Raw genomic sequence first — 27,912 nt, 5'->3', positions numbered from 1 at the left:
CTGGGTAATTAAATCGAGCTTCCAATGAGAGGTAAATGTTTGTAGGCTTACTAGAAAGTACAAACTAAATGATTAAGATTAAAAGCCTGAAACCTCCTAATTAATTGTAAGCTTGTTACTCTATGGTTGTACAATGTTTTTGAAGCTGTCTTTAACTTGGTGCCAAGGAAATTACACTTCAGACATAATTAATTAGACTGAAAAGGATTATGAGTATTTATGCAATTCGATTTTATGGGCAATCTTTCACAGATATCATGTGTTCAGTCTACTACAGAATGAAGCATGCTGGGACTCTCAGAATGGGCAGAGCAACCTACAGGCGCCCTCTAGTGATAGTCACAGTTGCCTGTTAAAAAAGTAAATTTCGTGAAAAAAGTAGCAGGCAGTAAAATACTTTATTAAATTAGATATGAACTATATTCACAACTGAGATCTTTGAGAACAGAGCATGTCAACACATCAAAGTCCTGTGGCCCTTATATGTTCTAAAACCATCATTTTGAGTTACTCAAAATATTATTTAAAGCTCCTACATCCTTTAGAGCACACACCACTTTTTTTACATTATTTCTTAAAGATGTTAATAATTTAGCTTAATAATATCAGAAGGTTAAATGCATTTCAATGTCAACATGTAGTCTGTAAGAAATATAATGTTCTAGTTGTCTTAAAATGAAACATCAATAATTAATCCAGGTTTCAAAGAAAGTATAAAAAGACCATTTGTACAATTTAACCTATTAACATTTAAATTAGGATATTAATTGTATTTTAATGTTAAGATGGAGTCTTTAAAAATGGTATTCATTTTCGAAAAAAAAAAACCTTGTAGATATATGTATTTGTTTTTGTGTAAAATGAAGCATTGATAAAATGTCTGGTATAAAGACTGAACTAGAAACATGAATAATTATTCCAGGTTAATGTATAAACATACATTTTAAAAATGTCTAAACCAATTGTTTCCTCCCTCAAACCCTCTTTAGATAACTTCTAACCCAACCAACCGACTAACTCACTTTCTCCCTCTTCTTCTCTCAGCATGATTTTGTGCGTCGGGAACGCTCGCCGCGCATTCTGCTGGAACTCATCCAGAGGACCAAGGATGCGGTGCGGGAGCTGGACAACCTGCAGTACCGCAAGATGAAGAAGATCCTCTACCAAGAGAAGCACAACGGACCAATGGGAGAGAGCCAGGAAGAGGAGGAGGTGGGAGAGCCTAATTTTAAAGATCAGCGTTATGCAAATAATACAGAGATACAAACGGTCTGTCAAGAGTTACTGTAAAGGGATACAAGTGGAAAACAAGGGGTTCAAACCCATCCAACCAGTCAAGCTCCATTTGAATTCATTTCACAATTCTCCAATGTTCAAACAATGATTTTGTGTAAAACCACATTTATTTCAGCTTTACTATCATAGAAAGGTAACACACACATAACAAGTCCACAGTGTACAGCAAACAACAGCAAACACTATGATAAAGCCAATAGAGACACTCATTGATAAAATAGAGATGAATAAATACCAGTTGGTCAGGCACAGGCTAAATCAATCAGTTTAAAATATTCTGCCAGCCATTTTCTAGATAAATTGATTATTGTTTGGTCTTACAATTATCATAAAATATACACTATTTCCTAGAGTGCAAGTTTACTTTTTTCCCCCGCTATACAGTAGTAACCACTTTTAAACAGAAAATAAAAATAAAACAACGTTTGAGAGGCTGGAAGTAACCATTTTTATAATTATCTCTTTACACAAATACAATGATTCGATTTACGTCATTTTTATCATCTCTACTGCAGTGCATCCATTTCTCAAGTTGTTCACTTGATTGGGGCAACAGACAGGAATCACGAAGATCAGATTCACAGGACAAAGTCTGAGGATAGGATAGTGATGTTACCCAAAGAACCAGAAACTGTCATTTTAAAAGACTGGGTATAACATCCTGATACAGTCGGTTACTGCAGATTTAATTGAATATTCACCTGCACCTAATAGTTGTGCAGCTTTATTCCCTTAATTTGCCATGTACACACAATCAAGTGGCCATCTAATCTGAATAGATCTCAGGCTTACAGATGTGCAATAACATAAGAATGACACTCAAACACACACGGGCAAATGTAAAGTCAACAGGCAGTTTAGCATGATTCTGATACAACCAAAAGTTGTATTTCCATGTATTGAGGTGACTTCCTTAAACATACACTTTTGCAGGAGCCTGTATCTATTGGAGCTGACTCTTGAGTGTATATTTGTGTTTTTGAATGTGATTGTTTGGATGTTCTGTTGCAGGATAGCGAGGCAGCCAGCTGTAAGATGAACAGCCTGGGAAGCAACCACTCCATCCCGAGCACTTCGGTCAGCACAGGCAGCCAGAGCAGCAGCGTGAACAGCATGCAGGAGGTGCTGGACGACAGCTGCTCCGAGATGACCATGATGCACCCACAGGACTACAGCAGCACCCTGGAATCCTCCCCACACACAAAGAAGGTACAAGTCATACACACACAAGTTGTCAGAATGAACCCTTTGGCACAGACACACCTTTGAAATGCTGCTAAAAGTTGAAAACTACAAATTGAACTAGAGGTTTAAGTTCATGGTGGAGAGGCAGTGTGAATCCGCTCTTAACCGCCTTGCCACAACAGAAACAAAACACTGTATTGTAGGAAAATATAACAAAAGCTTGTTCCAATAATTAAAGGGCCTTAGACAGATAAGGTGTACGTCAACAGAACAAAGTCGTATATTGGTATAAAAATACTAACATGGCTTACTGCAGAGACAGGGTGCTACATCATCAAAAACATATCTATTTATTACAAGGACTAGTTGATTAACATGTGTCATACTGGTTGCAACAGGCCTCATTTTATATTTATTGTGCATTTCTTTGAGACAATTACTGTTGGTTAATTGGCAGCCCACTAAGTGTTTACAAAAAATACGATTTTTAAAGACACCAGGAGAGTTTGATATAATGGACACAAGTTTAAACCCCACATTTTGATTTCCCTCATGGGTCCTCAAAGTTGCCAATTGGTACTCAAGCTCTGAAACACCCATGGAATCGGCACTAATCTTTGCAACCAAAAATCAATATCGCGAATGTTTCTAAATGATGTTAAAATATGATTATTTATTTTTACCCTGTATGTTTCCAAAAGCTCTGGTTTGGAGGCGCTGCTCTAACTTATTGTCTTTGCAAGTCCCATGCTTAAGGATTAGTGTTTCATTGTGGCTAATAAAGAAGAATAAAAATATCTAATGGATAACATTTAAAATCTAGATAACCACAAAAGTCTATCATTAGACATTAGCATAAGGCCTACCTGGCCTTGAAATGTCATTGATTTCCATTTTTAGGACCTTAGGATATAGAGATAAACACCTGGCTTTCTAAAAATCACTAGTACTCAGTGAGTGCATAAAAACACACAACCAAAGCACACATGCCTCTGTTCACACATCTCTGGATTTCTTTTACTATTTCAAGGGTATGCGAAATCCCCTCCCCCTTTGAAACCATGGAAACCATCGACACAGTCCTCACTGTTTGGCAGACCGCTTCAAGATCATCACAAACACCGCTCACACTCAAGAACAAAGGCTGTGTACACATGTCGACAAGCAGCACACACTCCCCCTACTTACAGTCATCCTACACACACACACACACACACACACAACACACACACACACACACACACACACACACACACACACACACACACACACACACACACACACACACACACACACACACACACACACACAGGTCAACACAATGCCTGACGTTCTCATGTGACTTAAACATCTGTCAAGAGAGGCCTGTCACTGCTATGCATTCTCTTTCCTCATCCGCCCTTTGTAAATATGACAGTGCATGAATAAGGACGACACTCCATGAAAAGACAGCCAGTGTGTTTCAAGTTCAGGGGCTGAGCTGAGAACAAGTGACAGTGACGCATATTGTTTTCAGATGCTGATGAAGTCCCCCTCCTCACATGAATCAACTCTTTGGTCCCCTGGGTCCTGAAATCAGTTTGTAATGCTGGGGGAGGGGGTGTTAGTGTAGACGTATTTTGATGTTCCTGCTTATGGTTGACACAGTTTCTGCAGCCTTAGATGCCCTAGATGCCTTTTTGAAGTCTAGAAGTCGTACCATTCACATCAATGGGGAATTTTCGATTTAACACTGCCACGGTTTTTCACTGGCAGTGTGAAGTGTCCTGTAGCACCTTCATGTTCACAACAGTGAAATTTGCTCTTGCATTATTGTAAGGCAAAACACTACCGGGCAAAAACATCTATCTACAAGCAATGTTTAATTATTTAAGTATTGGATATTTTGCCTCCATAACGTGCCTTTCCAGACTGGTTGGAAGAAAAACATCCGAAATACACATTTACATGTTTTATTTAACTACACTTTGTCTATTTTCGTTTTTTAGAAAAGTAAACTATATATTGTAGTGTCTAGGGATGGGCAAATGGCAGCCCGCGGGCCGCATGCGGCCCCCACCTCCTCTTTTTGCGGCCCTCAGATTAATTTATAAACAACGTAATTAATAATAAAAAACACATTTTTAAAAAAAGTTTTTTTACTTGTAGTACTGATACCGTCCACTAGACTCCTAGTTACGCCGCGAGCTGCGTACATGATTTCAAATACCGCAAAATAATCTGTGACGCATTTGTGTGTATTGTGTTTGTTTCCCGGGGAAACCCTCACAAGAAACACCGGCTGTTGTTATGTCTGCTGTGACGTTAAGTTGCCTCTTGTAATTATGCCTTTACAAGCTTAAAAGTTGTATTTATCATCTGAATTTGGCGAAACAAATTTAATATTCTTAAAACCAAGACTTTGTTTATTTGAAATCAGATGAAAACAAACTGTCACGGACCCTACGCTTTTCATTCATAATTTCAGCGGGAGGGAGGGGGAGTGGTGCTGAGGAACAGCAGAGTGTGGGCTGACAGGTGTCTGTGTTGACATTCCCCTTATTGTGGAATAAGGGGAATGCAGAGACTGGCTACAAGTGTTTTAGGTTCATTAGACAACTAATATCTGGGTTAGTGTTCATGACTTCATGTTTATGTCATCTTAATGGTTAATCTCAATACACACACATTTTCCGTGCTTTCCAATAGTTTAAAATCGTTTTATTCCACTGTTTAATAACCTGTTCAATACAAACATGCCACTTGCAAAAATGAAATAACATTTCTGTGAACTGATATTTGTTTAGTGAGCTTATTAGAGGATGTTCCCATTTTTTGGGGATGTTCCCTTTGATTGTAAAATGTCTATGAAGATGTCAGGCTTAGTATATTTGTTAATAACTACATACAACACATGGAATTTTTGTTTGTGTGTGTTCCAAGTGAATCTGCGGCCCCCTGGTGGCCAGTACATCAATTATGTGGCCCCCACCACCATCAAAGTTGCCCATCCCTAGCTAAATGTATGGGATATGTATGAGGAAGATATCTCCATTTAAGTTGCTCTTACATACACCACACTTTTCCGTTTCAAACATACCTTTATTTTGAAGGTGTTTCCTTGCAGGTTTGTTCATGTAACATTCATAGCCACATTTATAGATTCCTAAAACATGGTGATAATGAATGTATTATGGCTATTGACTGTGTGTGTGTGTGTGTGTGTGTGTGTGTGTGTGTGTGTGTGTGTGTGTGTGTGTGTGTGTGTGTGTGTGTGTGTGTGTGTGTGTGTGTGTGTGTGTGTGTGTGTGTGTGTGTGTGTGTGTGTGTGTGTGTGTGTGTGTGTGTGTGTGTGTGTGTGTGTGTGTGTGTGTGTGTGTGTGTGTGTGTGTGTGTGTGTGTGTGTGTGTGTGTGTGTGTGTGTGTGTGTCAGGACCAACAGTACAACTGGGACGATGGGAACCACCGGGACCAACTGCAAGGGCTGCGGCCGTCCTCCTCCGACAAGAGCAGCCAGGCCCAGAACTACAAGAACCAGAGCCGCTTCGCCACCATCAAATCGGCCTCTCTGGTAAATTTATCTCAACTCCTTCCTCTGTTGTTCTCCTTCCTCTTCCTGGGAACCTGTAACAGCCTTGTTATGTTTTTGAATGTTTGAATATGTATTTTTTTGTGCTACATCCACGTTGAAAGTTGTGTTGATATAAGTCCCCCAACAATTGGAAAAACTGCTTCTTGCTGAAGCAGCGTTTTTTCTCAGAATGTCATATTCACACCATTGCAGAATACTAGGGCGCACAGCGGGCTTTTTTTTTGTCTCTCTCTGTTAAAACCTGTCTGCAAATGTGGCCGCAGGACATTGAGGCTGGATTTGATATCTCCAAGAAATGACATGTGGATCGTTTTTGAACAAACTTTAGTTTTAATATCAACCCTGCCTTTCTCTTTTGGCCCCACCTATATATTCAGTTTCTTTTTCCTCCTGTCAACCCATGTTTTGGTCATCACCTTCTCTGACTCTTTGTCTCCAGTCTTCTGCAACTATACAGCCTTTCTCTTCTTCTCTGCTGTCTTTCCTCCTTTTACTACGCTTCATATTCCTGCTCCCCTCCCTCCCCTCTCCTCTTACTTCCTCCTCTCCTGCACTTTATAATACATCATTCTTTGATCTGACTCTACAGTCTGAGTTGAAGAGGGAGGAATATTCTCCTTCTCTCCCTCCCTTCATGTCTGTTGTCATGGAAACCGGCTCTAGTAACTAGTAGTAGTGTTGTGTGTAAGCGTATGTGAGTGTGTTTGTTTACCCATCCATGACCCAGTGGTCTTAAAGCAGACACGAGGAACATGAGCAAAGAAGACGTGTGTCCTCGTGCTGACCTTGATCCGAGTGTGAACCAAGTCCAGCACTGTGTGGTTTTATTGACCAGAGGTCGCCTTTATCTGTCGTCGCACACAACTGTATATAGCTTTATTAAAATCTTACAGCCATTCTTCATCCATTGGAAGTGTAAGATTCAGTGCAGCAGAAATTCTAGGATGTTAAAAAATAAGATCCCCCCGAATATAGGTCTAAAATTCCTCATAGAGAAAATTGATGAATATAATCCCCCCTAATACACACTTAATCAATTGACTGCTGCATTGCTAGAAGAATTAAACCTGGCTAAACACATAAGCATTACATCAGCTCCCTTTGTCTCACTGTGAGAAGCCTTTTCACTATTATGCTCAGAAGCCTCGATGCCAGCCAACCTTGTTGACTCATAAAGGAGCCATTTCTTTTTGCAAACACTTGTCCCTGGTTCACCAAAGTAGCATTTTCCTGATAGTATGAATACATGTGAGGGTCCTGAAAACACAAAATCATCCAGTAAATTAAACCCTAGAACAAAGTATTGGTTACGCATACCTCAACAGGCCATTTAGTGTCATTTAAGAAAAGATGAAACAAAATGATAAGAAAGGTACTTGTCAATTGTGATGGTTGTAGTTATTTTTGAGAGTTTATTTCATGAAATCAGAAATGTTGTCATAAAACACACAACTTTTAATTGTCATAGATTTGTAGCAGGTCCTCTCATGACAAAACACTAAGGTACCTAGCAGCTCTGTGTAACTGAGGCCGCCCGTCTTTACATGGTGTAAACCACGGTGTCTGTGTTGTGTGATAGCACCAGTCCTCCCCGCCGGCGCTCAAACAGAGATGACATCATCTTTTTCTGCCGAGCGCAGACGTCCTCAGATTGGCCTCGGCTCGCTGAGACTGGAATCAGCAGGTAGACAAAGGGAGAGGGAGAGACACGAACGGGGGTCCAGATGGTGAGACGAGAGAGGGATCGCCAGAGAAGTGAAAGAGATGAGAAGACGAAGAGCAGGAGAAATATAAAAACATGTACCGTCAGGAAGAAGTTGCATCCCCCATAAAACAAGTACACAAATTCCTGAGTTAGAAATGTGCTATTTGCAAAGACAAAGGAGGAAATCATAGTGATGAAGGGAGATTACATGACATGAAAGAGAATGTTGGCTAGTGAAGGTAAGGACGATGTGGAGGAGATATCAGGGCGAAGGACAGATAAGCAAACAGAGGTGAGACACAAGAGCAGTGCAGATTGAATCTGGGCTGTCAAAGCAGGACAAGGGAGAGAGAGGCAGAGGTGACACAGAGTCCGATCTGAAGGGAAAACATGGAAGCAGAGAAGAAGAACGACGGGAAAACTGAAGAGAAGGGCAGATGAGAGCAGAATGAAAAAAACATTGGAGACGGAAAAAGGGACAAGGGTGAGGAGGGAAGGAAACAGCAGAAAGAGATGGGTGTAAAGACATACAGACCCAATGTGAGAGGGCATACAGAGTGAGAGGGAGGGCAGGGGTTATTATAGGTCAACTGACTGAAGGCTGCTGTAGAGACGACATTGTAGGAGATTTCACATCATCTGCCGCTCAACAAAAGAGCAGCAGATCAGTCGACTTTAAGAAACATGCACCTTCCCCGTCAAACGACACTTACACAACAAATCTGCCATGTATTTATATAGCAGGAGGGAAAAAAAATATTTCATATGTAGAGATGGAGGATGTGGTTAAACCCAATGCATTTTTGCAGTTGCTTTGCTTTGGGATCCAAAGAGACATATGAGACAAAGAGTCCCCAGCATCTACAGGAAAACATGACAGTAAAGAAGGGTCTGTGGAGGCTTTTGCTTCCCCTCTTCAGCCAAATGACTTCCCCTCGTGTTACTATACATCTGTAGCTTCAGTCAGGGCATTGTTTTCTTATTTGGTCTCTTACCTGACAGACCTGAAGAGCAGATAGAGGCTTCTAATGATTTAAGAACATTTCTCACTCAAACAATGGCATACTTGTTTTTAAGGATGCATCTCTTTTCTCAGTTTTAGGTAAAGATAAATGCTCCTTTTCCACTCCTCAATGACCAAATAGCTCCAGGCAATAAAAAGATTACAATCTTCTGAAGACCATCATCCATTTTCAGCAAATTGAATGCCTTCTTTTCAACCCTGCATTCTGGCAGGATAACAGTGAAAACAGAACTGCCTCTGTTAATGCTATTAATTTGATACCAACAACAAAGTAAGAAGACCATTTGTGAGTGCTTGCCCTACTTATTTGCTAATTCCCAACCACCAGCACAGCATTTCCTTTTTTCCACAAATCATATCCTTGCAGTATTTCTATAACAGCAAACTGAACAACATAAGCAAATAACTGAGATCAGCTGCCTAATGCCCCCTTTAGCCTGCATGCCCCTCTTACCAAACACACACACACACACACACACACACACACACACACACACACACACACACACACACACACACACACACACACACACACACACACACACACACACACACACACACACACACACACACACACACACACACACACCTTGTGTGAAAGAGGCCGTCACATGACGTGACTTGGCCCTTTGATGCAGCACGAAGGGTGGCAGCGAAGCGAGTGACTAGGATTGGGAGCTAATCAGCACAGATTAAGGGGGGCTGGGGGTTCCACCTCCACCTTTTTTCACACTCCACCCCATTTTCTCTTCTAGATGCTCTTATTCTCTTTCTAGTTATTGGCATTTTTTTCATCCAACTTTCTCCCAGTCACTCTGAATTAGCTGTTTCTCCTTTGCAAACACCTCCCACCCCCCTCCCTCAGTTTTTAATGCCTTCTCCTATCCAACCCCCCCTCTCCAACTTCTCTCACTCCTACTCAATGAGGTATTCATGTGACCCACCTGCTGTCCGCCGCTTAGCGTTAGCCCAACTAAAGAGGCGCTCTGTGCTCTTGTTGGCCGGCGCGGGCGGCCTGCCTCATTCACAGTTCACACGCCTGCCACGAGAAGAAGAAGAAGAAGAGGGGGGGGGTGGTCGTCCAGTAAGGGTGGGTCTCAGGGTGGCATCGGAGCTCAGGCGGGGTTCTGTCGGGCAGAGGATGCTGCACAAGGTTCCTGGATGCCGGTGCACTTGGCTAAAATTTGCCATCATGTTTGGCCTGAGGAGTTCAGGTGGGAGTTACGAGAAGATGCGGAGCGAGTACTACCTAGACGTGGAGAACCCTTTCTGTCCTCAGGTTGGTGTTGCGGGGGTGGTCAAGTTTTGCAAAAAAAAGAAGAAAGAAAGATGGGTGTCATTGTTGTTGAGTGACATAATTGTCCTTATTTTAGATTACATTTATCATGATATAAATGTAAATGTTTTCTCTCTCCGTCTGACTTAAAGAGGGTTCAGATCCTTTCTGTAGCCCGAGCTCTGGTGTGTGTGTGTGTGTGTGTGTGTGTGTGTGTGTGTGTGTGTGTGTGTGTGTGTGTGTGTGTGTGTGTGTGTGTGTGTGTGTGTGTGTGTGTGTGTGTGTGTGTGTGTGTGTGTGTGTGTGTGTGTGTGTGTGTGTGTGTGTGTGTGTGTGTGTGTGTGTGTGTGTGTGTGTGTGTGTGTAAAATGGTCAGATGAAAGAGCTTTTGTTAGGCTCTACTTGTTACTTCATCTTCAGGGTTTTCACAGTATTTCTTTTTTTAAGGTCCTTTTTTCCCCATCACAGGTTAATAGCTTTTCTTGTCTCTGTAAAACCGATATATGTAACACTAAAAGTTGAGTTGTGATGCTTAACTGTATTGAATACATTTTGTTTTAGGTTCTATTTGAGGAAACGAAAACGTGTTCTTCATGTTTGCCTATTCACAAAGTCTTTAATTTTGGCCAAGCCTTTTAAAACCTGTGAACAGTTCTTTTAAATCATTCATTTTTTTGGTCTGATGAAAAGTCAGACATCACATGTCCTAACTTCTCTTCCTCCACAGGTGACCAAGCAGATCCACGAGCATGAGCAGGAGAGCGAGCTGCGCGAGCAGATGTCGGGATACAAGCGCATGCGGCGGCAACACCAGAAGCAGCTGATCGCCCTGGAGAACAAGCTGAAGGCCGAGATGGACGAGCACCGGCTCAAGCTGCAGAAGGAAGTGGAGACGCAGGCCAACAACGCCTACATCGAGCTGGAGAAGCTGGCCAAGCGCCACGCCGTGCATTCTGAGAAGGAGGTGGGATATCTGAAGAGTGTTGAAGCTTATAGGAACCCTAAGTCATGTCCTGATGATCGCTCTGAGCAACATGTGCCATGCAACAGTTCAAACTATTCTAAAGCTGAGGAAAGGGCAATAATGTTTTAAAAAACTATCATTTGAACCCTAATGTTTTATATTGAATGCTATGAAAAGTTGTGTTGAGCACTGCTGCTACCCAATGATACATAGGATGAAACACAAGGGCAGAAGTGGGTCACAGAGTGTCCCAAAACAAGCTGCATATCTCTGCAATTAGCACGCAGCTTGCCAGCCCAGCCATGGAGATAGCACATCTGTTTCTGTAGAACAGCACACAATGTCACATGTGAGAGACAAGTCAATTAGCCAAACCAAAAGGACACTAGACATTGGCTTCATAAGAAAACACCAACAGGCCTGTTGTCTGGAAATAGTGGTTTTAGCTGTTTATTTTTATGGATCATATTCATGTTTTGTTATCCTGTAGACGGACTCCTGCAGTGTCATTATGAATCTCCTATCAAGACAAATGTACGCATATTGTAATTTCCTTTACATTTATATAAACTGATATTAGTTAGAACAGCCTATAACATGAAAAGTTTGATCAAACCCGCAAGTCCAATGTCTTTGGCTGGTCATACTTTCATATATTATACATGACAAACAGATACAAAGTTAGCCGACATAACTCTGAGGGCTTCAGAAAATAAAAAATAATAATTTTCTTTGTTAATTTATCTGCAGAATCTCTATTGATTAATATATATTTGTTGTCAATACCATGTAGTTAAAAACTTCTGTTAAAATGTCTGTGACCTGAAGGTTTCATCTTACTATTTGTTTATCCGACAAACAGCCCAAAACAAAAGAATATACAGATTTAAATGATAAAGAAACAGGAACATGGCTAATCCTATCATCGGGCCATCACTGGGCACCTTTTGTTGACTAAAAGATTTATCATTTTTAAGAATGTTTATTCATTATTTGTTCATTTATCTCTTAGTACTTAAGATTATTATTTCCGCTGCTAACGGGACTCGCTCTTTTTTCCTTCACGTTTCATGTGTCCACCAGATGAAGACGGCGATGGCGGATGAGAAGAAGTTCCAGCAGCAGATCGTGGCCCAGCAGAAGAAGGAGCTGACCACCTTCCTGGATAATCAAAAGAAGCAGTACAAACTCTGCAAGGAGAAGATTAAGGAGGTGTGCCGCGTTTTGTTGCTTTCCTTTTTCTCCTTTTGAAAGCCTCTCTGGCGTGTGACACATGGTCCAGCATGCTGTTTACTGTTGAATCAGCCCTCCTCCACACCAACATGCACATTCAGTACCTCAAAAAGCGCTCTTTTGGAAGTTGTGATGAGTCACTCAGCCTACTCATTTTGTACCTACACATGTACATTGACACAAACAAGGAAACCCACAAAACCATATGCACAGTGCGGCGTTCGTGTGCCTCCACAACCTTCTATCTGAGTCCAGAGAATACCCCTGTGGGCTGGGAGTGCGAAACACTGTGTTTTCAGTTAGAAGATAAGTGACCAAAATTAGGTCAGCAGCACAGTTAAAAGAAAGCATCGCTGGCAGGCAGAGATATTTCCCACCAACTGAGGGCTGTAACGGAATTAGACACCACAGAGAACGGGGATCAGGCTCATGTGCTAAGTGCATTAGCTCGAGTTGTAGATTACCTTAAAGCCCATGAAAGAGAACTCATACCGAGGAGGGATAGACTTGGTTGGAAGGAAAAATACAACCCTCCTCTGGTTATGAAAGTCATTTGTAGTTTCTAGACAGAAGGTCAACTGGAGTTTGCCGTATGCTCTCACTACAAATACTTGATATTGTGAACACTAGTCTCTATTTAGGCAGTGTTTAGGGAAGCATTGTTTATTATCACATTCAAAACATGCATGTGAAATACATTGTTTGGACATCTTCAACTACTTTAGACTATTTAATTGTTTTAATATAGAATATGAAGACATAGTTCCTCCCCAACAGCCCACAATGGCTACTCCCATTCTTACCATTGTTTTTATTTTGCCAGTTAAACTCATATTTGCCTACACAAGTCAAACTTAAATCACAGCTCAAATTCCTTGATAACTGGCCACGGCCTAAATCTGACTCTGCTTTTTGACCTATCATTATTAAAACAAGTCATTCATAATTCCTCAAACTCTCTGCTTTGAACTTTAGCAGACTCTATGCATTACATTAATGCACACAATGTACACAATGTCTGTTTGATTTTGTATTATTACTGCACATATTTGATTCCATTCTATTTCATTGACTGCTATTTACTTTTATGTATGCACCACAACACCATGTCAAATTCCTGGTACGTGTCAACCTACCTGGTAATAAACCTGTTTCTGATTCTCTCTCAGGAGATGAACGAGGACCACAGCACCCCCAAGAAGGAGAAGCAGGAGCGCCTGTCCAAGCACAAGGAGAACATGCAGCACTCCCAGGCCGAGGAGGAGGCCATGCTGCTGGCCCAGCAGAGAGTGTTCTACGACAGGAACTGCCGCGCCTTCAAGCGCAAAGTCATGATTAAGAGGCACGACCTGGAGCAGGAACAGATCCGAGAGGTGCGAAAGAACCTTAAAGTTGTTGTTTTTGCGAATAAATAATTTGATAATAGTTTCATTACAACAACAACAACAACAACAACAACAACAACAACAACACCAGTGTTAAAGACCAGTGTGTCCTGAATAAACCCATTGTCTTTAGATCTGTGAAGTGTAAGAAGATTATTACAGAGAAAAGCTCTTTTGTGGAGTCTTAGGGTTTTTTGTATTTCCCCCACATCACCCTCTGAGTTACATTTTAGGTTATACTTTCAATGTTTTGGTTTAATAAAAAAAAAACTATAAACAAATAGGAACCTTTTAATTTGTGATATGTATTGATTGCTGTTGAATATAGCTGCATATTTTGTATTTATTATTTGTATTTTATATACGCTTACTAGTCCCATAGAGGGGAAATGTACATTCTGCATTCGACCCATCATAGTGTAAGGAGCAGTGGGCTGCCATTATGCCAAATGACAAACAGACAAAAAGTTATTTAAATGTGAATAACGCATATAAAACAAGCTGATCCCGGAAGGTTCACCAATAGCACCTGCTGCTACATCATTGCCCTCTCCCCCTGCATGTCTCCTAGGAGCTGAACAAGAAGAAGACCCAGAAAGAGATGGAGCACGCCATGCTGATCCGCCACGACGAGTCCATGCAGGAGCTGGAGCACCGGCAGCTGAAGACGCTGCAGAAGCTGCGCATGGACCTGATCCGCCTGCAGCACCAGACGGAGCTGGAGAACCAGATCGAGTACAACAACCGGCGAGAGCGAGAACTCCACCGCAAACACGTGCTGGAGCTCCGGCAGCAGCCCAAGAACCTCAAAGTGAGTCGGGAAAAAAGTCTTTCAAAGATGTGGTTATTGTCGTACAGGTGCTTTAATGATGTATTTTTTCATAAGTCTTTGAAATCACAAATTGGATCCACCTCTAAGATGGCGCAAGCAATGAGCAACCTCTATCTTTGGAAAGATTTTGATAACGCAGTGATGCAATGTGGATGTAATGAATTAGTTGGAAGAAATGGTGAAAGAACACACTAAATGTGTCATCTCGGAGAGTCATTTCAGTGTCATCTGCTCTTGAGGATAACGCAGAGGGATCTTAGCCACCGGCTTTTCTAAACCTTTCAACTTCAGCAGGGGTGGGAGAAGGGTTCAGATGCTGAAGCAACAATACATTATTGTCAAAATACTCCATTACAAGTAAAAGTCCTTCATTTCAAACCTACTTAAGTAAAAGTACAATTGTATTTTCAGAAAAATTGACTTAAGTAAGTAGAAGTAAACATTGTGCAGAAAATGGCCTTCATGAGTGTATATAATTATATTTATTCATGTGACATTTCTAGTTAATATTTTTACGCCAGGTAGCATTTTACTGTTGTAAAAAAACAAAGGTCTGATTGACTTTTTGTAAAATATTGTAATAATTGGACTCTTTTGTGACTTAAAGAGTAAATCCACTAGTGTAATGTTTAGAGGTGCATTTTGTTAAAAGTAGCTAAAGCTGTTAAATCAATGGAGTGGAGTAAAAATGACATACAACTCTAGAAAAGATTAAGAGACCTCTCAAAATGTTTCTTAAATCTCAATCTCTGTATGGCAACCATTCCACTCCAGTGTCTGTTGAATTCCAAAACAGAGAAATGTTGTCAGTAGTTTATAGAATAAACAAAACGATGTAATTTGACTCAAACACATAGCTATAAAGAGTAAAATAAGAGAAACTGATAATTGTCTAGTGGTCTCTTCATTTGTTCCAGAGCTGTATATCCCTTTTTAAATGAAGAAGAGTAGAAGTATAAAGTAGCATAGCATGGAAATACCCAAGTAGAGTACAAGCACCTCAAAAATAATTGTACTTAGTTACTCTGAGGCACGACCCAGGATTTCTCAGGGCTCGACCCAGGACGGAGAACAACAGCAAACCTTTAATAAAAACATAATACTCTTTAACCGGCTGACCTCCCCCCTCATAGCCTCTCCTCTCTGTCCCCTCCTCCAGGCTCTGGAGCTGCAGATCAAGAAGCAGTTCCAGGACACATGCAAGGTGCAGACCAAGCAGTACAAGGCCCTGCGCCACCACCAGATGGAGGTGACGCCCAAGGCCGAGCACAAGACGGTGCTCAAGGCTCTGAAGGACGAGCAGACACGCAAGCTGGCCATCCTGGCTGAGCAGTACGAGCAGAGCATCAACGAGATGATGGCCTCGCAGGCGGTGAGCGCAGGGAGAACCATACGCTGCTTTCTAATGAGTTTGGTTTTTAAATGCAGGAAGCAATATTTAGGATCAGAGGTGGGAAGGGTACTCAGATGTTGTACTTGAGTAAACGTAAAAGTGCCCGAGTGTTGGAATACTCTGTTACAAGTAAAAGGCCTGAAATAAAAATGTTACTCAAGTAATGTATACTGCAGGGTAGCTTGTGAATTTACTCCAGGTGGAACTAAAGTCTGATTTAAGGGTTGATTATATTTCACATCATTCATCCACATCTGTGGAGTAACTAAAGGGATTAAATAAATGTAGTGGAGTCAAAGTACACGATTTACCTCTGAATTGTACTGGAGTAGAAATACAAAGTAACAAAATAATGAAATCCTCAAGTAAAGTATCACCATTGTACTTAAGTACTGTACTTGAGTAAATGTACTTAGTTACTTTACACCACAGTTTAGGATAAGAAATGTAAACTTGTTCTGAAGGGATTACGAGGTATTTCTCTCCACCTGTTGCTCACAATTTTACCTTTTTCTCTTCTCCTTATCCCGTCTGCCTCTCCTCCCCTTTTCTTTCTATCTCCCTCTCTCTACAATCTCTCTGTATTTATTCTAAACCCCTTCCCCTTCTTGTCCCTGTCGCCCTTTCATTTTTCTTCCCCCCGTTCTCCTCTGTCTCTATTCCCTCTTTCTTTCTCTTTTTTTATGGGGTCTTATCAATGTACCCCCCCCCCCTGTTGGGTCCATGGTGGACTGTCAGCTGCGTCTGGACGAGGCCCAGGAAGCCGAGTGCCAGGCCCTGAGGCAGCAGCTGCAGCAGGAGATGGAGCTGCTGAACGCCTACCAGAGCAAGATCAAGATGCAGACCGAGGCACAGCACGAGCGCGAGCTGCAGAAGCTGGAGCAGAAGGTGTCGCTGCGCCGGGCCCACCTGGAGCAGAAGGTGAACCAAACACTCGTCTCTCTAAAGGACACTTTTCATGTCTTTTCTTTGCAGGACCGACTCTAGATTGACGGCAGGTGATCAATATTGACAACCTAAATGAAACACAACAGAGGAAATGTTTGTGACACTTCTTCTTAAAATTACAATCATTTCAAAGCATTTATCTACATTTATATAATACAAATATATAAAATAATAATATATTAGAGAAAAGAGTTACTTCGTGTAAAAAATTAATAAATAAATCAACTTAAAGACCCCCACCAGTTTGAGTATCAACACGCGTCCAATTGTTCTACAGGAATAACGATTAATACAAATCACAGTTTTGGAGCAATTTAGGTGCTACAGACAGACAGGATGGAACCTAAGACTTCAAAGTAAAAGACATACGGTTTAAAATTAGAGTTAACAGATTTTAGGACCAAGACGCAATTTAATGTTGGTGCACTTCCTTCCATTTTACGTGTAATTAAATTCAGGCTTCAAACAAGTGCTTGACAGATATATTGATTACATTACATTACATTGATTTAAGCAATCGCTTTTATCCAAAGTGACTTACAATAAGTGCGTTCGACCAAGAAGATACAAACTTGAAGAAAACAGAATCATATAAGTACATCAGGTTTCATAGAGCTAAAACATTTCAAGTGCTACTCAACTGGCATTAGATAAGCCAGTCCTTTATTAGTATATAAGTGCTTTGTTAATAATTCTATCGCTCGAAGTGGAGTCGAAAGAGATGAGTTTTCAGTCTGCGCCGGAAGATGTGTAAGCTTTCTGCTGTCCTGATTTCAATGGGGAGCTCATTCCACCATTTTGGAGCCAGGATAGCAAACCCACAAGTTTTTGCTGATGGGAACTTGGGTCCCCCTCGCAGTGCGGGTGCAGCGAGCTGTTTGGCCGATGCAGAGCGGAGTGCACGTGCTGGGGTGTACGGTTTAACCATGTCCTGGATATACGAAGGGCCAGATCCATTCACAGCATGGTACGCAAGTACCAGTGTCTTGAAGTGGATTCTAGCAGTTACCGGAAGCCAGTGAAGGGAGCGGAGGAGCGGCATGGTGTGGGAGAATTTAGGAAGGTTGAAGACCAGACGAGCCGCTGCATTCTGGATGAGCTGCAGAGGTCGGATGGCACATGCAGGTAGACCAGCCAGGAGGGAGTTGCAGTAGTCTAGGCGTGAGATGACGAAAGCCTGGATCAGAACCTGCGTCGCTTTCTGGGTCAGCTGGGGACGTATCCTCCTGATGTTGTAAAGAGTGTATCTACAGCAGCGGGTTGTAGCAGCTATGTTTGCAATGAAGGACAGTTTGTTATCTAGGGGCACACCCAGATTCCTTGCAGTCTGAGTCGGGGAAACAACAGAGGTGCCGATGTTGATTGTTAGGTCAAGAGTGGGACACTCTTTTCCCGGAAGGAAAAGCAGTTCAGTCTTGTCAAGGTTGAGCTTGAGGTGGTGAGCAGACATCCACCGAGAGATGTCTGCTAGGCAAGCAGAGATGCGTGCGACGACCTGGGTCTCTGAGCGGGGAAAGGACAGACCCTGACGTGCTCACTGTGCATTAGCTGGCCTATTATATGCTACCACTACCAAGTAAATCAGTACCTTGACAATAATGAAAGTAGCAAGCTTCTAAAAACCTTTACCGTTCATTTCGAAGCCTTTCACGTCATAGATCATTTAAATGCGCCCTAAAAAGGACACTGTTGAGGAAATGGTCACTCATTTTAACACAATGACAGCATCCTGCCTCCTACATACATACACACACATAGATAAACACACAAACACACACACACAGATTCTCTTCACCACAGGTGGGGGTGATAGTGGCATGCCTTCCTGCCGGGAGCTGACAACTATTTCTCTCCCACGCACCTCTAATGGTGATGAAATCTGTAGAAAACACAGTGTTTCTCTCACTACGACATTTTTGTCTGTTTTAAAAGAAAGCACAATTAATACAGTTAACGCTATAGCTTGTTTTATGTGTCCTAATTGGATATTCACGTGCATACAATTGGGACGTTTCTATGCTTTTATTTTGTTACACTTATAAAGTATTAATTATGACATCAGCACCCGTGTTGCAAGCTGGCACCTAGCTTTCATACTTTGTCTCATTCTAAATTACGATGCATGTATTTGACCCAGCTTTATCAAGCTGTGTCCTGAAACTCCTAAATTCTTATTTTCTGTGACTTTGAACACATAAGCTGCCAACCACATGTGATGAGATTAGAACAACACTTGTTTCCAAAGTGACCGACGTCATCGTCGCCACAGTCTAGTAGACAGCACTCCGACAACAAAGGGAGACATTTGCGATGCCGTCAGGATCCAGTTCTGGGGTCCAGTTCTGCACGGGGGTCTGACGCCCTCTCCTGGCTGGCTCCAGATCTGCTCGCTGGCTCCGGGATGATGTCATTGTTTTCCGAGGCACTATTGTCCTCCGGTTCGGTTCATGGTCAGGAGTCGGGAGTTTTCCGTGCATGCTCAGTAGTTGCCGTATTGCGCCATGCAGTGCTTTGTCTGCACCTGTGGATGTGTGTGCTGAGGGGGGGGGGGGGGTCATCTGAGACACCCAGCAGACACAACTCCTGCCATGACTGATCCTGAGTAACACAACTTAACACACTGACACCCGCACAGGACAAAACACTGCATCAAGTGACGCATACCGTAGTATTCCTCATTTAGTCAAGAAGGGAAAAACTCTGCAGTGTCATGGAGACGTACACAACCATCCTGTTATAATCACAGCATTTTGAAAGGACTGTATCAGAGGCTGCGTTTCAGACTGAGATGTATTAAACCACACAACACCTGCATGTATTTATTTGCATCTGCCTCTGGCAAATACCAACCACAAAATAGTAAACCTAAACAGATTATTTCCAAAAACAGCCATTAAATAGTCCCTTAACATTCCTTAAAACTGTGTCATTACATCACCTCTGCGTCAGGACTGTGCAGGCGTGTGCAGATCATTCTTAAAAGGTGTCTCTTTTACTTTCCTGTTGCACTCTTCAGGACAACTTAAGCCCGCCAGGTATTTGGCCAGAGAACAATACTCAACTCACACACTGTTTACATTTTAGGTGTATGTCTTTAATTGATGGGCGTTGGACAACTGATTGAAATGAATCTACTTTATTCCTAATCTTGGGTTTAGTTTAGTCATATTTCTCCAATCATCTATCTGCTATGGCTGAGGTTGTTCACTCATGGTTGTTTTCCTACCGTAGCCCGGTGTAGACTTATCTCAAATCACATGATTTGACTTTCACAACCCCATTGTGGGTTATCAACCCCATTGTGGGTTATCAACCCCATTGATCGTGGTTGTATTATATTATTACAGGGCCTGGTTTTGTATTCAGGCTGGATATCTGATTTGTCTTACTGGGACATTTACTGCATATTGAGTCATATGTTATATGTTTAGTATCACTCACGCTGTTCTTACGCATACAAGTCATCGGCTTGACCTGATTAGGAAAGATGCTTTATATAAATAGTTTTTCCAGTTTAACTTTTTTTATTATACATTGAGACACAGGTAAAATATTGTTTCTACCTCTTTTAAGATTGTACAGAACATCAAATACATAACTGTTTGTTTTGTTTTCAACCTTGGATAGAAGATGCCCCCAAAGCTTTTTTTATCAGAGTACAAAACACCACTTCCCCTCCTCAATGTACCTTCAGTTTCGACAGACAAATAGTATTTTTTTGTTTTTTATTAAAGTGTCCTCCAATATATGAACCCTGCGTGCCCCCCTGTGTTCCCCTCAGATCGAGGAGGAGCTGGTTTCCATCCAGAAGGAGAGGACCGACCGCATCAAGCACCTTCTGGAGCGGCAGGACCGCGAGACCGACGCCTTCGACATGGAGAGCATGAGGCTGGGCTTCGGCAACCTGTGCACCCTGGACCTCCCCAAGGACGACTACAGATGAGGGGCTGAGACCCCCCTGCTGCCGTCCCTCACTGCCGTCCCTCTCCTTCTACCTGACAGTGCAGGTGTTCACAGCTGCTGACGCCCTCACACAGACACAGAGAAAATACCCACTCCAGAATTCAGTGTGTTTTCCGGGGGGGGGTGCTCAGACAAAGTGGATGGCAGGTTTTATTGCCCCCCCCCCCCCCCTTTCCACCTCTTCCTCCCAAACCCACCTGAACTTCCTCCCCCTCCTTGCCTCTCGTGGTGTCACAAGATGACAAAAAAAAATATGCTGGATAACTTCCTGTAGTTGTCATGTTTTGTGTAAGACAAATGATAACCTAGTCACGGTGTTTCTTGTTTCTTGTGCAATGATGACACTTTTGTTGTGACTTTAAAGTGGAAGACGAGAGAAGGAGGGAGAGAAAAACGAGGGCGGTCGGATGAGCGACATACACACACATGCATTTTGCAAGGTGGTCTTTTTTTTTTTTTTTTTGCTTAGTTCGATTTTTGGGGTCCCAAGTGATGCAAAAAAAGAAAAGCGCTAAATCAAACAGCTGATCCTTCCGCGGCCGTCAGTCTGCACCGCATCTTTCAACACTTTTTTGTATTTATTCACCTGGACATTTTTATGATAAATTTGAATAATTTGATACGCGCATATCGTGTACATACAGGTACGCTCATTATAATTGTGACAGGTGAATTTCCTTACTGAGGGGAGCTTGAATCATGGTACTGGAACTGACTGATTTCTCTGCACTGGCAGCCAATGTGAATAATAATAATAATAAACTCCAACTCCCAGCTAGCACAAAGGGCTTCATGGGGTGGGCGGGGGGACTTGTACTTTGTGTATAGAAGGATTTATGGAGAGCTTTTACTTATTTTCGTATTGTATTTTAACTGTCACTCAAATCAAAAAAGAATTTTTAAAGCCGCTTTTTTCCCTCCCCCCTCCTCAGATAGTATTTGAGGTTCAGCCACGTATCAATCTGATTTTCTTTACCTTTTTTTTTTGCTTTACACAACTCCCAAGCTGTGTATTTTCTTATAAACCAGACCAGTATGATGCTTTATTATTGCATGCACTTTAATTTTTTTTCCAGGTTAAAAGAAAGCATGAATCTGTCAGAGCTTTTAATTATATTTGTAAATAAAGTGCTCATCACACAAACTAAGGGTGTGCTGTTATATATATGCCTTAATATGAATTACTCCTATGAATCATATTCACTGTGTATAACAGCAAAAAGATGATTGTTAAAGAAGTTTAAATGTTTTGCATTTCATCTTGACAACACGCATTACAGCTGAAGAGCTCTTATCTGAACAACTAACTGGAAACATGGTTGGTCAAGTATTCAACATTTCATCACTTACACTGTGCACAGTTTTATATAATCTACCTAAAGAAAACGTTTTATGAGTATGAAATCCAGCGGCAACTACTCCATTGTAATGTAGGCCTTGGCATCTTTTTTTTAAGATACAAATGAAATGAGTAAGAAAACATCAGTCTGATTTCCAGCTACTGTATTGTAGGGCTGATAAATGCACAATGAGATATCAATACACATATTAAGACCGGTTGTTAGGAAGAACAAAGTTCACCAAACGTTTGTCTGATAGCCGAGCTAAGGTCATGATGATTACTCATGACTGCATTACACTTAACTAATAACCTCTGCTGTTCCACAAAATGATTCCTGGAAGGTAAGTTATGATATGACATATGACCTCAAGCTTGTGTGGACCAAACAGCAATGAAAGTAACCCCCTGGATTAAAGAGAAATAGGGGCCAAGACCTAAATGTACTGTAGGTCCTAGTTCCCCCAGCCCAAATGTGTGTATATTGTAACTGCTGACAAAAAACACTTGCCAAATGTAACCACCTCCAAAAAAGAAATGTATACTCCTTGCTCTACCTACTGAGATATAAATAGAACACATTTGAAATGTAAACTATATTTGTATATTATTAATACTAAGGTGTAATGTAGGATTCAAGTTGGCCGAACGGGTCTCTAAACATTGATCAGCCCTTACAGGATAATAAAACATTAGAAAGGATAACGCAACCATTTCACCGTTTAACAGTTTTATTGCAGAAGAGTGCAGTTAACATCATTGAGTTTTTTGTCACAGCATTTGTAGGCATCAGTGGGAAAAGAAACATACTTTAAGGTGGCACACAAAATGTTTGGTTCCTGTTTGTTTTTTTTTGCTCCTTGCAAGAATGGCAACTCGTATCGGAAATCTAAGTGCTGAACGCTATGGGGTCAAGTTTTTTTCATCTATTTCCCGGCCAGCTGCTCGTACAGCTTGGGGACGTAGTCGTCCCACTCTGCCTGGTAACAGGTCCCCGCCACCGGGACTCCCAGGCTGTATTTCTGCCTGAAGCTCTGGATCTTGAACTTGCCACGGTTGTCTCCACAGCGGTTGGTGAGGGGGGGCTCGGAGCAGGACAGGCTGCCCGGCTGCTCGTACACCAGCCACACGTACCTGTGGAGGCCTGGGTGGGGGGCAAAGGTCCAGGTTTAAAATATTATGTTACAGTTCTGCCGGAAAATAATGTCCTAAAACAGTCAATTATTGATGCAAGGCTGCAGATACTGTTCAAGATTAACCATGGCGAAGGCTGTAGATGTGCCTCACTACAAAACCGGTTGCTACAGACATATCTTACATTATCTGTGGACATTTTTATTTAATCTTAACATTATTTCTACACAAACAGACCAGTGGAAAGTAAAGTTTATTGCCCTCTGTCTGTAAGACTATTTTCAAGCAAAAGTCTTGATGTGTAGAGACATTTTGTTTTTTGAACTTCACCCGGACATTATAAAAGAGCTAATCCATCCAATAATGCGTTATTCAAACAGCAGGTTTAACAGGTCTTTCTGAAAACCGCCTTCATGCTAAAGCTTTTCTCTAAGCTTCCTTCTCTCTCACCTGTTCCCTTGGGAGGACCAGAGCCCACGTAGTCAGACAAGACGCAGCCAGAGGAAACATCATTCCCTTTCATGTTGACCACCAGAAAGTGATGCCACTCCCTAAAGTGAAAGACAAAAATACATATTTATGATTTCATTTCATTTGTATTTATTCCGTTCATGATATATGCACAACTTAATTTATAACAATTATTCACAAAACATATCGCTATAAACACACCATACCCAAAAAGCAGTAGGGAGAAGAAAATAATCTTATATTACCAGCCCCTTTCTCAACTAAAAAAAAAAATATATATAAATAAATAGATGGTCTGTCCTTCATATTTTCTTATTCACAGCCAATCATAACAGTATCGTAGGAAAATAAGAGAAGCACAAAAACGTACACAAAAATACTTATTTCCCACTTGACATGATGATCTAATAGTCCAGCAGCAAGTCCTCAAAAAAGGCTTTAGTTTTCGAGATACCCCTACCCGAGGTAGAACAAATGACAACAATGATTTTTCTTATCTTTAGGGTCTCCGATTAATGAAATTGATTGTTGTCAAATTTTATTTTGGGGGAAACATTTTTTTTTTGGGTTGTTCTTTAGAACTACCCAAATCCCTGAAAAAGAGCCAAATTAGACCAGGCTGAATGTGGGAAAGGTGACTGAAAAGCCTCTCTTATCCTCTTTAAATTTGCTGAGGTATGAACCAGGTGGCTGTCCTACATCACCAAATAGTCAGACAATTATTTAACAAAAAAAATACTGAATTATAGTCCTGTAAACTTAGCTTTAGTTTAGACGGAAATTGTGCTTTTTGGTGATAGGAACATAGGACTCAATCACTTTTCTCTCATTTATCAGAAAAACAGATCCCTAAAAGATATACCATTACTGAATTGTCTAAGGTGCTATTGAACACTAACCAGTAGTTGCACGGAAATATCTGTTACAGTTCTATTGCAAATGAGATTTCTTTAGACATAGGTCAAATTCCGAATGGGGGAGAAGTGGCACAATAGCCTATAAGTTAAGAATGCTCACTCTGATGGTCATTATATTTGGAGAGGGAAATACCAGGTGGCTGAACTACATCACCAAATAGTCAGAATAAGAGTAACCCAATACAATCAAGTGTATTAGTTCTAAATGGCAAACCTCTAAAACATAGGTGTACATAGTACAGGTTTTATTGAAACTGGAACCTTAATTCAAAGTACAGTTTACAATTCATCAAATAATTCTGTGAGAGGTCAAGTATATAGATACTAGAATATAATGTTAAATGTCAGGTGCCTCAGAAACGTTAGCGGAAACATTTTGACATTCTGCACAGCAGGTGCAGAACTCCGTACAGGGAAGGCCAACAGAGAGGCACTGGCACTTTCCACTCTCTCCACACTCTGCATCTTTGCAATACAAGTGAGTAATGTCTCTCACTTCTGTAGGTGCTGGGGGTTTTGTAAATAGCACTGGTTGAATGACCCCATCTCTGACAATCCACCCCCTGCCAATCCACCCTCTGCCAGCAGGACTCCATAACAAAGGTTTGGGTTCGGGCTGTGACACCATATCGCTGTCTGAAACATTGCTCTTTGTACATGTTGTTGAAATGCATCCTCTGTTGGCGGCAGATTTTCCGAGGCTGCATCTGTTGTTGATGCAATTATGAACCTCAGTTCATCCAAGTTTGTGCACATCAGCCCAATTTCTTTTTTCTTTTTTCCATGTAGCAGAAGCGCAAATTCTCTTGCGAAAAGAGACTCTTCCAAGCTGGCAGAGAGTCCAAAATGGGCCAGATCTTTGAGCTCGCTGAGATGGGTCTTGAGTTTGGTGAATGCTGTTGTCTTTCCTATTCTGTACAAACTACTTGTTGTGCCACAGCCAGTGAGTGCATGACATGCTGGTAGACAGTTAGACATGTAGTTGTCGCCCAGCTTCAGGACCATCTCCAACTAAACGGCCTCTTTGACAAAATTCCAGTCTGGTTTCCGTTCCGCCCACAGCACTGAAACAGCTAAGAACAGTAAAAATCTCTTCTCACTTGAATTTGGGGTCTTTCCTGCTGGGAGCATCAGGGTCGGTCAGGGCCAAGGTGTACATCTTGCTGGAGTCACATCCTTCCCACTCGATGCAGGAGGGTCTATTCTGCACCTGCAGGCGAAAAAGGGGGGAGATTATTAAAACTGATGTTTAGATGCCTTAGCTTTAGCAGCGTTGCATCCGCTAGAAGGCGCTGTTCACCGTCTATTACAGCTGCAAACACGCTGGACACATTATCTAACCCAATTCATTGTTTGCAACCAGGCCGATATGACATTAAGTAAAGGGCATTCGTTTGTGCTACTAAATACGACTTGTTCGCTCAGCAGCTTTTAAGCAAACACAGAAATTACGCAGTGTTAACAATAGCTGGGTTGTTAGCTTGGTTAGCCCACAATAGCTGACTAACCTGTGTTGGCTTGAGGACTTTGCCCAGCTCGTCGACTTCCACAGAGTCGTATTTAACGGTCAGGGGCTGTGCAGGCTGCTCCTCGACCTCCGTTAGGGCAAGGTCCCCGGTCCACTGGCTCAAATCTGCGGGCATTTCGACCTGTGACGTTCTCCTGCTGCTGAATCCACTTTACTGTACTGCTGTTCAAGCATGAACACAAAACCTGCCAAAAGTGGAGCGTTCAAGTACTACTAGGAGAAATGGGCAGTAGTGAACAATAAGCGTCTTTAGCTGAACAATTAATCACCTTAATCAAAAATATAATTGTGAGATTTTATGAATCAGTATTGAACAAAATTATATAAGCAGGTTTTTTTTAAAGTGACATCTGATAGTTTTGATGTAAATTACCATTTGTAGACCGTTACCAAGTTTGTTGTCTTTTTTCACTGTAGTAGTATTATTATATAAGTCATATTTTGGCTTTCCTTCATCAAGTCAAATCAGAGGGAAGTTTAGTATGTGTTAATTGTGTTGCTTCTTGTGTCGAATAATGGCTGGTGAAGTGTATTTTTTCCGAGCAATCTGACTACCCATGAACGGTACAAACTACCCCAGCTGCAAGCGACCGTCAGAGGGCGCTGTCACATTTCTGCCACTTCTCTGCCACTTGGATTGTGATTTGCTGAAATATCTGTCAATCACTGTTCTGTGGCTGACCCCCCTCCAGGGCCCATGCTCCATTAACATACAGTACTTTCTGTTTCCAAACATCCCATTTATAGAAACTGGGGTCTAAAAGAAAGATAATTGTTTACTTTATATTGTAAATTGAGGAGTATTTCTTACATTTTAGCAAAGGAATGTGTATTTGTGTCTTATTATGAAGATGTAACTTCATTGATCCTATTATTTCAGTCAATTGTGTTACATAAATGGTGCCTATTCTCTCCTTTGTAGTGGTTCAGATGTCTATGCCACTGACCTTAAAACTCTCACATAATACAAAATGTTCTTCCTATTAATTCCATGTATTGTGTATTCATTTCAACAAGGACCATGCATACATACATTCATCTCAGAGAAGAGAATATATCAATTATGCCAGATTATAGCAAATGGCTAATTTCCATCTGCAGTCCTCACGCAGGACACAACAATCAACAAACACTAAAATATTGCATAATATCTATCACACAAACAATTATAAAACATGATTTAAAGGTGGGGTATGTAACTTATTTCAGAAACACTTTTTGTTATATTCCATGGAATGCTCTTAACATCCTGATAGCAATGAATATGTTAAATGCTTTGACAATAATACATAAAAACAATTCATCTGTGGAAGCCGTAGCGCTGTAAAAAGCATGACCAATCATTTTAGCCGGCCCGGCAGTTAACTGGATGGCCTACCTGTCTGTTAGCCTTCGTGTGTGTTGGAGGAGGGGCTCTGTAAGGAAGTGGCAGATTTTTTCCGGCTGTGTATTTTCAAATTCTAGCGCACTCGAGCTGGTTTCTCCAAAATTACCTACCCCACCTTTAAGTACAGGTCAATAAAATAATACATATTAGGCTACAGTTAAAATATAATATTACAATACAGTTAAAATGGAAAAACTCAGATTATAGTGTAATTAATGTTGGCATGACTGGTTGCTTTATATAAATTGTTTTGCACCATAAGATAATTAGTTAAAGTCAGTACAGCTTTTAAGTTCAAATGGAAGAGTTTTCCAGTGCTTGATGGCCATAAATGAAAATGCAGATTGTGCAAAGGCAGTGT

The 27,912-nt window shown here is 41.4% G+C and overlaps 2 protein-coding genes across 4 annotated transcripts in view; one reads left to right on the top strand and one right to left on the bottom strand.

The window, feature by feature from the left end:
- The window catches only part of taok3a (TAO kinase 3a), a 74,631-nt gene extending 52,712 nt beyond the window's left edge, over positions 1-21,919 (top strand). For 2 of the 3 annotated variants that reach the window (XM_079690565.1, XM_079690566.1), the window contains exons 12-21: positions 1,045-1,212; positions 2,308-2,505; positions 5,894-6,031; positions 10,785-11,021; positions 12,105-12,233; positions 13,424-13,627; positions 14,211-14,450; positions 15,631-15,843; positions 16,603-16,785; positions 20,594-21,919. In XM_079690565.1, the coding sequence (XP_079546691.1) occupies positions 1,045-1,212; positions 2,308-2,505; positions 5,894-6,031; positions 10,785-11,021; positions 12,105-12,233; positions 13,424-13,627; positions 14,211-14,450; positions 15,631-15,843; positions 16,603-16,785; positions 20,594-20,755 (1,872 nt within the window). In that variant the 3' untranslated portion in view covers positions 20,756-21,919. Of the gene's footprint in view, positions 1-1,044; positions 1,213-2,307; positions 2,506-5,893; positions 6,032-9,906; positions 10,061-10,784; positions 11,022-12,104; positions 12,234-13,423; positions 13,628-14,210; positions 14,451-15,630; positions 15,844-16,602; positions 16,786-20,593 lie in introns of those variants that run through there. The other variant, XM_079690567.1, reaches the window with a different exon arrangement.
- Positions 21,920-22,827: 908 nt separating this feature from the next.
- On the bottom strand, positions 22,828-26,349 carry pebp1 (phosphatidylethanolamine binding protein 1). The gene is made up of 4 exons (XM_079690575.1): positions 26,145-26,349; positions 25,737-25,846; positions 23,699-23,799; positions 22,828-23,258 (listed from the first exon to the last, which is right to left on the bottom strand). The coding sequence occupies exons 1-4, from the start codon at positions 26,277-26,279 to the stop codon at positions 23,041-23,043; spliced, it is 564 nt and encodes a 187-aa protein (XP_079546701.1). The 5' UTR covers positions 26,280-26,349; the 3' UTR covers positions 22,828-23,040.
- Positions 26,350-27,912: the final 1,563 nt, after the last annotated feature.

Source organism: Notothenia rossii (assembly GCF_949606895.1).
Source record: "Notothenia rossii genome assembly, chromosome: 6".
Taxonomy (NCBI): domain Eukaryota; kingdom Metazoa; phylum Chordata; class Actinopteri; order Perciformes; family Nototheniidae; genus Notothenia; species Notothenia rossii.
This window is presented reverse-complemented; position numbering and strand designations above follow the sequence as displayed.